Source organism: Genypterus blacodes, unplaced genomic scaffold, assembly GCF_046128005.1.
Source record: "Genypterus blacodes isolate CSIRO-AG114 ecotype Tasmania unplaced genomic scaffold, CSIRO-AGI_Gbla_v1 ptg000072l_1, whole genome shotgun sequence".
Lineage (NCBI taxonomy): Eukaryota > Metazoa > Chordata > Actinopteri > Ophidiiformes > Ophidiidae > Genypterus > Genypterus blacodes.
Window position 1 is genome coordinate 1,688,125 of NW_027466882.1, and position 11,056 is coordinate 1,699,180.

At 42.7% G+C, this 11,056-nt stretch overlaps 2 protein-coding genes across 2 annotated transcripts; both read left to right on the forward strand.

Moving 5' to 3' along the window:
- The first annotated feature begins 389 nt into the window (after nucleotides 1-389).
- Nucleotides 390-2,450, forward strand: LOC143005795 (nuclear factor 7, brain-like). Its single transcript, XM_076157180.1, has one exon. It carries the CDS (start codon nucleotides 456-458, stop codon nucleotides 1,890-1,892), a length of 1,437 nt encoding a protein of 478 aa, XP_076013295.1. The 5' UTR covers nucleotides 390-455; the 3' UTR covers nucleotides 1,893-2,450.
- Nucleotides 2,451-9,209: 6,759 nt separating this feature from the next.
- LOC143005796 (zinc-binding protein A33-like) lies at nucleotides 9,210-11,056 on the forward strand. The gene has a single exon (XM_076157181.1). The coding sequence runs from the start codon at nucleotides 9,340-9,342 to the stop codon at nucleotides 10,768-10,770; it is 1,431 nt and encodes a 476-aa protein (XP_076013296.1). The 5' UTR covers nucleotides 9,210-9,339; the 3' UTR covers nucleotides 10,771-11,056.

The window sequence follows — 11,056 nt, forward strand, 5'->3', positions numbered from 1 at the left end:
TTAGTTCAATCTAATTACTCTACAGTTAGTATTCTCAGTGGCTCGGATGTTGTTTGTGTTTGTTGTCTGTGATCTCAGCTCCTTTAATAAGCAGAGAAGACAGCATTTTTACATACAAATCTTACATAGTACAGCTTTAAATTCAGTTTAGTCCCTTACATCACAGTACAGTGATCCGTGATTTTCACCGGGAAGTGCGCGATAGAAGACATTTACAGGGTAAAATCTGAAAGTTGTGCTGTCACCACCATCTGCTGGTCACATTGTGATATTGCATAACTTCTGAATAAGAGGCCAGAGAAAGTGAAAGTGAATTTGTTGTCGCTGAACAGAGCCGAGACGCCATTACAGGGAGTGAGAGCTCACAAGACATTCAAAGGACTTCAAAAACAACGTTGGGACAACTTCAATTTGGTGAGTTTTGCAGTAAATAGACAATCTGGATACCAGAGAAAATGGCAGAGAAAAATGCTCTTTTGGAAAGTTACCTGAGCTGTCATGTGTGTACAGAGACGTTCAGAGATCCTGTGACTCTGGGCTGCAACCACAGCTTCTGTTCCAGCTGCCTGGAACTATTCTGGAAACAAGCTCAAAACAAAAACTGTCCGATTTGTAAAAGGAAATCATCAAAAGATACAATAGAAGTGAACTTTACTTTGAAGGAACTTGCTGACTCCTTTGTTGGGAAACTGAAGTTAAGACCATCTGAGACTCAGAAAGAAGAGAAAGAGGAGGAAGAGGAGCTGGTGTGTAGGAAACATAAAGAAAAGCCCAAATTGTTCTGTAAGGACGAGCAGAGAGCTTTGTGTTCTGTCTGTGAGTTCTCACTCCATCAAAGTCACAATGTGGTTCCTATAGAACAAGCAGTCAGTGAGCTGAAGGACCAACTGGAATCTGACTTAGAGTCTCTGCAGGACAAGAAGAAGAAATACAGAGAAGCTAAAGAAACATACAATGAAATGATTGAACACTCCAAGAAGCAGCTGATGGCCACAGAGAAGCAGATCAGAGCCCAGTTCAACAAGCTCCAGCAGCTCCTGAAAGAGGAAGAGGAGTCCAGACTGGCAGCTCTGAGGGAGGAAGAGGAGCAGAAGGGGAACGCTATGGCCAGAGAGATGAAGATGATTGAGGAGAAGCTCTCCTCTCTCTCAGACAGTATCTGTGCTGTTGAAGAAGAGCTGCAGAAACACAACGTGTCCTTCCTCAGCAGTTACAAAGCCACTCAGAGCAGAACCAGATCCCAGTGCTCACTGTCAGATCCACAGCTGCTCTCAGGAGCCCTGATAGATGTGGCCAAACACCTGGGCAACCTGTCCTTCAGAGTCTGGGACAAGATGAAGGACAACATCACCTTCACTCCTGTCATTCTGGACCCAAACACTGCAAACGAATGGCTCTATCTGTCTGATGACCTGATCAGTGTGAGACATGGAGACACACACCACCAACAGCTTCCTGATAATCCAGAGAGAAACACTAAATATGTTGAGGTTCTGGGCTCTGAGGGCTTCAGCTCAGGGAAACACAGCTGGGAGGTGGAGGTGGGAGACCATCCTGACTGGACTGTGGGTTTGGCTAAAGAGTCAGCTGACAGGAAGGGGGAGAGGCATGGTTCACCAGAATATGGACTCTGGTGTTTGTTTCATCGTAGTGGAAATTACAGTGATGGACTTGGTGGGACAGTGAGAGTGAAGAAGAGTCTCCAGAGGATCAGAGTCCAGCTGGACTATGACAGGGGGAAGGTGTCCTTCTACAACCCTGAAGACGCAACTCACATCTACACTCACAGAGACACTTTCACTGAGAAACTGTTTCCATATTTCGCTGTATGGAAAGCTGCTGATGCAAAGAGCAAAGAGCTCAAAATCTGTCAGGCTGAGATTTCTCTGTGATTTTCTGTTTTGGTGGTGGAGTTAGACTTTTCATTATTCACTGTAGGAGAACTGAGATGAATGAAGTTTTATGACTTTGATCAACTTTATTCATGGGTTAAGTATGTTTAAACATGAATGTCACGTTATAAACTAAGATTATGTTTAAGGAAAATGATTTTAAACTAATTAAGGATTAAATTATTTAAACATTGATTTTGTTTTTCGTGTCTTATTTGTAGGTTTCAATCTGTGATCCTTTGAGATTTAATCCAGAGAGAAACACTAAATATGTTGTGTTTTACTGTCCAGGATGAAGATGTTGTGATGTAATCAGCTGTTTTCTGTTTACAGTGTGTGTGTGTGATGATGCTGAGGTTCTCTCATGTTAGCTTGTGTTTCTCCATCCTGCAGCATTTAGAAAGGTTGAACGTCTGCTTGTTTCTCTGATGGAGGTTTATGATCCAGAGAAACATGAAGCACAAAGTCATGTGGAGGGTTGAGAGAAATACATTTGTCACCACTGTCACTGTTGAAATGTTTCATGGAAGTGAAATCATTTGATCTGTGCACAAATATTAAATCATCTCTTTCATCATCTCTTTTCTGTGTGTATCCATAGTTACACAGTGCAACATGTTGTGCAAACGTATCTGCTGTGAACACACAGAGACGTTGACTTTCTATTGAAACTGTCATTTTATAGATAACACCTTAACACATTTTGTGTAAGTAGCAGAAACACGTGTAGCACGGAAGAGAACAGAGCAATAATCTGCAGAATCAGAGAACTAGAGGATGAATATGATCATACAGACCAAAGGGAGACAAAGGGGAAGAAGAGAGAGACACAGCAGAGAAACCAGAGAATCAGGCTGGAAACAGAGCGACGAGGAGGAAGAGTGAAAGACGACGAAGAGGAGCAGACTCAGTGTTGTCAGTGCAGCTTAGTGAGTGTCTGGAGGAAGAAGATGGCCCAGGTTCAGAGTGACCACAGTCACTGCAGCTCATCTCAGTGAAGCTTCATGTGACTGAAGGCAGCAGAGCCTCACTGAGCTCAGGATGACAACAACAACACAATATTGGCTATAAAAGATGAAAAGTGGAGAGATGAAGATCATTTCATTTAAACTGCAGGAGGGTTTCAATTCATTTGCATCCAGATTGAATGTCCTTATAAATGGAAACGTTGTGTTTCCTGCTTGTTCAGTACATAAGATCATCTGGAGCAAGAAGAGCTCAGACTTTGCTTCCATTGATAGAAAATAGAGAAACTATCATTGAAAACACAAATAAGCTTCTGTTTATGAACCAGAGTCCTTTAAAGGAAACGTAAACATTATGTGTTTAACCTTTTTACTGCAGATGATATGATTATAATATGATTATTGCTTTGAGTGATTAGATTTTCACTTTCCTATATATCCCAATTGTCTAAATATTGCACTTAATTCTGTATTAAAACACTAAATTCCTCTTGTTGTGCAGCTACATGAAAGCATCAGTCTGCCGTCCATCTGCTGCCCTGTTGGTGCTTTACTCTGTGTGATTGCGCCCCCTGCTGCAGCTCATTCTCTCTCTGCAGCGCCTTCTTTCCTGTCAGCTGCTCTGGAGGTGTGCTGCTCTGCTCCTCAGTGTTTTTCTTTGCTTTGGCTGATTTGTGGAGGTTTCCCCTGATTTCTTTCTACATCTGCATTTGCTGTCTGCACAGAGTCACAGCAGAGGAAACCGTCACTGCAGCTTTGACATTTTCATTCCAAATGTTAGTGAGACGTGCTGCCATGATGGATGCTTTAAAGGGAAATCAACCAACTAGAAGACTGACCTGTTGTTTCCTCTCATCAGGACCACGTCAATACATCCTGCTTCTTATACAGCTTCTTACCAAAGAAACTCATAATTTCACAGAGTATATTCAACATATTAACAATACTTTCATTTAAAATTGATATCTGCTGAGGACAAATGTTCCCATTGGCGTCTCTCCGGCTGTCTGTGGCTGCAGGTCATGTGTGTGATGTAAACATGGGAAAGTGGGAGTAAAAACAAAGCAACATCTCCAGTGGAAAGTAGTTTGGAGGCGTCCAACAGTGTGGAAAGAGTCTCACCTGTACTGGTTCATTTCCTGCCTGCAGAGTGGGTCACCTTGCTGTTACACCAACATGCCTCAGGGTGTCGCCGCTGTGACTGAAATGAGTTTATGTGAATATTTATCTCTTAATGGCACATTGTTCTATGTGAAAGGTCCTGAAGGTCATCAGAGCCAAAGAGGTTTGAGGCACAGAAGAGGCTCATTCCATCTGTAAAGACTTTGAGGAGAGCTCAGCAGGAGCTCATACTGGGCAAAGACAAACACAAACTAAACTAGAGATTCAACATCTAAAAGGTTTTCTGGCCTGGGTTGGCTGCTGACGTTCATAAATGTGCAAGTAACAGATTATCTGAGGGGAATGACTGTGGTGGTGATTACAGCACTGTTCCTCTTCATCAACAACTCATAACAAAGGAATAATGGAGAATGTATAGAATGTATATGCATAGAGAGCATGGAGAGGTGTTGAGAATGATGTTAAGTTAAATGAGGTTATTAAATAATGCAACATGTCCTTTCATTAAAGTGTGAACAGAGTGTGAGATCATATTTCTTGTTCTCTGAATGAAGCTTAGAAACAAGTCTCAGTTTCATCAGTCAGTATATTTTACATTCCTTGGTTGGAAACTTTACATTATAATGAAAGTCCTGTATGTACTTGACTCATCTACATCCGGAGCAGTGGCAGCTGGAGTCCAGTGGGTGCTGCTCCTCTGTGAGGCTCCACATTACAGTCATGATCAGTCACACTTTGACACAGGAAGCATGAATACCAGGCTGCAGGGCCATTTGTCATGTTTAGGCAACAGGACCTCAAAGTGGATGGAATGAGTTGTGGATTTAATGTTGATGAAGATTACATTATATTTCATTACGGTCATTTAGCAGAGGCTTTGATCCAAAGCGACTTCCAATAAGTGCGTTCAACAAAGGTAGATAAAAGAACTTCAGGTCACAAGAAATCGTAAGTGCATTTCCTTCCAAAACCAACAGCTAAGAGCATAACTAGAGCTAGAGTAGAAGTGCAATAAGTTAGGTACCAAGATGAATGAGTCAAAAGGACAAATTAGAAAACAAATAAGTGCATCAGAAGAGCTAGGACAAAATTGGTGATGTCCTAAGAGGGCGGATCTGGGTAGTGTTTCTTGAAGAGATGGGTTTTCAGCCTGCAGCAAAAGATGGGCAGCGACTCAGCTGTCCTGACATCAGTCGTGGGATCATTTCACCACTGAGGTGCCAGAACAGTGAAAAGCGGCGACCGTGTCGATCGCAAGCAGGGGCCGCTGAGCGCCGGGGCAGCCAGCCGCCTGGAGGCAGCAGAGCCAAGTGGTCGGGCGGGTGTGTAGGGCTTCACCGTAGCCTGGAGGTACGAAGGAGCTGTTCCTTTCACTGCCATGTAGGCTAGCCTTAAACTGGATGCGAGCAGCTACAGGGAGCCAGTGTAGAGAACGGAGAAGGCAAGTTGTGTGGGAGAACTTGGGGAGGTTGAACACCAGACGCGCAGCAGCTTTCTGGACGAGCTCCAGAGGTCTGATGGCGGAAGCCTGGGCGCCAGCAAGGAGGGAGTTGCAGTAGTCCAGGCGGGAGATGACAAGAGCCTGGATCAGCACCTGCGCTGCCTTGTCGGTGAGGAAGGGGCGAATCCTCCGGATATTGTAGAGGAGGAATCTGCAGGAGCGCGTCACTGATGCGATGTTTGCCGAGAACGACAGTTGGTCGTCCAGGGTCACACCCAGATTCCTCGCAGTCCGAGTTGACGTCACCACGGAGTCATCTATGGTGATGGCCAGGTCTTGGTGCGGGCAGCCCTTCCCCGGGAGAAACACCATCTCAGTCTTGTCAAGGTTGAGCTTCAGGTGGTGCCTCGACATCCACCCCGAGATGTCTGCCAGGCACGCAACAATGCGCGTCTCCACTTGACTTTGAATTTTCGTGCAGAAGAAGGCAGCTTTAGCAGCAGAGAGAGAGAGGAGGAGAAAGAGGAAAGTAGTGATTGGAAGGCATGAAGGTCCTCTAGGAGTTTGCCAGACGACTGTGAGGGCAGCCAATGGTGCATAAGGAAGTTAAAGTGGACCTGGAAAATCTGTTTTCAGCTTTGTGAAGTCCATGAGTTCATTCCCAACGACCCGGGCACAAGCACGTGTATCACACAAAGTGTAACACAGGTCACAGAGCATGACAGTCCAAACACAAATCATGACAAATCACATCAAATCATGAGAACAGTTCAGTCCTGGGATGAAGGCAGAGGACTGATGTGTCCTCTGAAATAAAGCCTTCTGTTCCCAACCTTCCCCTCTAACATGACACATGCCTAACAAACTCAGAGCATGGATGTACTCTCACACACAAACACACACACACAAAAGTATGCACACACCCACTGCACCATGTGAGGAGGGACTGTCCTTAAGTGAGGAACCAGATGACAAAGCAAACAGTCTCTTTCTGCTCTTTCAGACAAGCTCAAACATTTTGTTGTGGCTTTCTGTCAATTAAAAGAAAATCATAATGAAATTAGATTTCGAAATTATTGAGATGATTAGATTTAGGAATGTCTGCATGATTCCATTTCCATACATGCAATTTGTTGCGATTCCATTCTTCTAGATTTCAAACTTTGAATCACACCACAGTTTGAGAACCTCTGTTCTAAGACAATTGTACTGCAGTGCCGGGCAGTAAAATTAGATCAACTTATCTTCATAAATAAAAGACCAATGTATCATGTTTCAGCTTTTCAGTGATAATGAAGAAAACTTAAACGTTCAGAAACAATGAGTTGGAAACAGGAAAGTCAGCAGGTGGAACAGGACTTCTGTGTCATGTTCAAGGGACGCCTCAACAGTAGGACCTGTTCTGTTAGTCATTTTCAATGGAAGACAAACACACTGATTTACAAACATACTGATATCCAACAGTTGTCTAGCAACAGCAGGAGCAGCCAACAGCCCCACCCAGGAGAAACAGGTTCCTTCAGTTCTACAAAGTCATTCCTTTTGAATAAGCAAAGCACAAACACACACACAAGCACTCACTCTCTAGAAAAAAACGCTTCTGTTCCTGAATTGAAGTGCATTTTGATACAAAATGTGAGTGTTGAGTGTTGGATATCAACATTTTGTAAATGTTTACACAAAAGACGCTTATTCAGCTGGTTTTGGTGGAGAATCAGCCATGTGGATAAATGTTATGAATAATGTAAAACACAAGTAGCTCTCCGACACTTTTATTTTGTCAAAGTAGCTCTCAGAGGCAAAAAGGTTGGAGACCCCTGCTCTACACTCACAACTCACATCCATGAAACACACCCCTTCCAAAGAAAAAAGAAATGTTGACCATGAGTTTGGGTGCAGTAAAAGATAACATACATGAAGCAAATTACAAAAACTGCCAATATAATTTTCCACTTAATAACCACACTAAAAAACAGCCACTGTTAATATTGGGACAAAATCATGCTTCCTTAAAAAGATAGAGAAAAACTTAAAAAATTCATCAACTCTAGGTACCACTGGCATCAGATTTGAATTATACAAATGACATCATATAATAATAACATTAATATAGTAACGATAATAATAGATTTGACATCAAACTTTACATACTGTGTTTCCAGGGCACTGTTTTTGTCGCCCAGGTGTGGACAGAGAAAGAAAAAACTTGAGGGGAAGGGAGGTGGGAAGTACAACAGGAAGAAGGACTCACACTGAGGAGCGCTGAAAGCAATTTCAGAAGTTCAAATAAAATCTTGAAAAGCAACAAATATGGAATGAAAAAAAGTTTGAAGCATGTGCTGTAGATTTCCAGCTACAAACATTGCAGCTGAGCTTTGAAGGTTTAGAGTGAAAGTTATAACAGGAGCATTGTGTATGTATTCAACCAACAGCAAGAAAAGGCAAAAGTCCAGCAAACAACCTTCAAATAAGCAACATCAGCTGTGCTAACCGCTGCCGTCATCTCGTTGTGGGAAACTAACAAACAAACAATTTCCAGGTGAACCTTTTTGAAACCATGATTGACATTTCTAATTTTGAAGAGGTTTGGTTTCTTTCTAAAGGTATAGGCTCATATTGACAAACTATGACAAACTACAATAAAAACATTCATATGTTAGAGTTGCATTTATTTATGCCACATATATATTTATCTATCAGGGCCAGTGTTATGTCTGTGTGTGAATGTGCTAAGCTTGGTTTAGTCCACACAGGTAAAGTCATGATAGCTGTGCAACTGAGCCAAGCTGGAGAGGATTGTTAAGTGCACATTTTTGCTGAGTTCCCACGGTGATTCACCCATTTTGGAGCTCAGAACATGAGGTTTGAACTTCTCAGTGGGAAGTTTCCGTGGGACGAACATCCAACTTATGAACCGATCTCATTTAGGCCTATATTACACACAATGGTTCATACTGATGAACGCCACACTTCAAAACATTGCGTGCCTAGATGCGTCTATGACTGATTTTGTCGTAAATTACAGAATTTGATACTTCTTGCAATCCGTCTGAAGTTGACAATGGAAAGAACATGTTTAAAGTCCAAATGCAGCTGATGGAACACCAGTGTAGTTAGTGACACACTCACGTCAAAGTGAGGCTCTGTGGCTGCACAGCTCCACAATGTGATATGTTTAACACATTTTGAGAGTCTAAGTCATCTCAATTCTGGAATGAGATAATGAAAACCCCAGACTAGAGACATGAACACATACTGACACACAGCCCAACTGTGTGAACAAGCGTTCCATTGTGTTGACTCTGTATTTAATAACAGTGTTTGTGAACTAACATATTACAAAATGAGAGTGAAACTAAACCACCACACAACCCTTTGACACCTTTACATGAAACTCTGCATCATGAGCCGTCATCTCTCTTTATAAACCCACAAAGTTCAAAGAAAAACAACTTCCATTTAGTTCAATCTAATTACTCTACAGTTTGTATTCTCAGTGGCTCGGATGTTGTTTGTGTTTGTTGTCTGTGATCTCAGCTCCTTTAATAAGCAGAGAAGACAGTATTTTTACGTACAAATCTTACATAGTACAGCTTTAGATTCAGTTTAGTCCCTTACATCACAGTACAGTGATCCGTGATTTTCACCGGGAAGTGCGCGATAGAAGACATTTACAGGGTAAAATCTGAAAGTTGTGCTGTCACCACCATCTGCTGGTCACATTGTTATATTGCATAACTTCTGAATAAGAGACCAGAGAAAATGAAAGTGTATTTGTTTTCGCTGAACAGAGCCGAGACGCCATTACAGGGAGTGAGAGCTCACAAGACATTTGTGTTGTAGGACTTCAAAGAAAACGTTGGGACAACTTCAGTTTGGTGAGTTTTGCAGTAAATAGACAATCTGGATACCAGAGAAAATGGCAGAGAAAATTTTACTTGAAGGTTTCCTGAGCTGTCATGTGTGTACAGAGACGTTCAGAGATCCTGTGACTCTGGGCTGCAACCACAGCTTCTGTTCCAGCTGCCTGGAACTATTCTGGAAACAAGCTCAAAACAAAAGCTGTCCGATTTGTAAAAGGAAATCATCAAAAGATAATACCGGAGTGAACTTTACTTTGAAGGAACTTGCTGACTCCTTTGTTGGGAAACTGAAGTTAAGACCATCTGAGACTCAGAAAGAAGAGAAAGAGGAGGAAGAGGAGCTGGTGTGTAGGAAACATAAAGAAAAGCCCAAATTGTTCTGTAAGGACGAGCAGAGAGCTTTTTGTTCTGTCTGTGAGTTCTCACTCCATCAAAGGCACAATGTGGTTCCTATAGAACAAGCAGTCAGTGAGCTGAAGGACCAACTGGAATCTGACTTAGAGTCTCTGCAGGACAAGAAGAAGAAATACAAAGAAGCTAAAGAAACATACAATAAAATGTTTCAACACTCCAAGAAGCAGCTGATGTCCACAGAGAAGCAGATCAGAGCCCAGTTCAACAAGCTCCAGCAGCTCCTGAAAGAGGAAGAGGAGTCCAGACTGGCAGCTCTGAGGGAGGAAGAGGAGCAGAAGGGGAAGGCTATGGCCAGAGAGATGAAGATGATTGACGGGAAGCTCTCCTCTCTCTCAGACAGTATCTGTGCTGTTGAAGAAGAGCTGCAGAAACACAACGTGTCCTTCCTCAGCAGTTACAAAGCCACTCAGAGCAGAACCAGATCCCAGTGCTCACTGTCAGATCCACAGCTGCTCTCAGGAGCCCTGATAGATGTGGCCAAACACCTGGGCAACCTGTCCTTCAGAGTCTGGGACAAGATGAAGGACAACATCACCTTCACTCCTGTCATTCTGGACCCAAACACTGCAGCCAGATCGCTCTATCTGTCTGATGACCTGATCAGTGTGAGATATGGAGACACACACCAACAGCTTCCTGATAATCCAGAGAGACACACTAAATATGCTGAGGTTCTGGGCTCTGAGGGCTTCAGCTCAGGGAAACACAGCTGGGAGGTGGAGGTGGGAGACCTTCCTGACTGGATTGTTGGTTTGGTTAAAGAGTCAGCTGACAGGAAGGGGCAGAGGGATGTTACACCACAATATGGATTCTGGTGTTTGTTTCATCGTAGTGGAAAATACACTGATGGACTTGGTGGGGCAGTGAGAGTGAAGAAGAGTCTCCAGAGGATCAGAGTCCAGCTGCACTATGACAGAGGGGAGGTGTCCTTCTACAACCCTGAAGACGCAACTCACATCTACACTTACAGAGACACTTTCACTGAGAAACTGTTTCCACATTTCAGTGTTGGAAAAGCTGCTGATGCAAAGAGCAAAGAGCTCAAAATCTGTCAGGCTGAGATTTCTCTGTGATTTTCTGTTTTGGTGGTGGAGTTAGACTTTTCATTATTCACTGTAGGAGAACTGAGATGAATGAAGTTTTATGACTTTGATCAACTTTATTCATGGGTTAAGTTTGTTTAAACATGAATGTCACGTTATAAACTAAGATTATGTTTAAGGAAAATGATTTTAAACTAATTAAGGATCAAATTATTCCAACATTGATTTTGTTTTTCGTGTTTTATTTGTAGGTTTCAATCTGTGATCATTTGAGATTTAATCCAGAGAGAAACACTAAATATGTTGTGTTTTGCTG

Bases quoted from the DNA above. Each gene is read 5' to 3' on its own strand.
- LOC143005796 (XM_076157181.1), top strand. From the start codon at position 9,340: ATGGCAGAGAAAATTTTACTTGAAGGTTTCCTGAGCTGTCATGTGTGT.
- LOC143005795 (XM_076157180.1), top strand. From the start codon at position 456: ATGGCAGAGAAAAATGCTCTTTTGGAAAGTTACCTGAGCTGTCATGTG.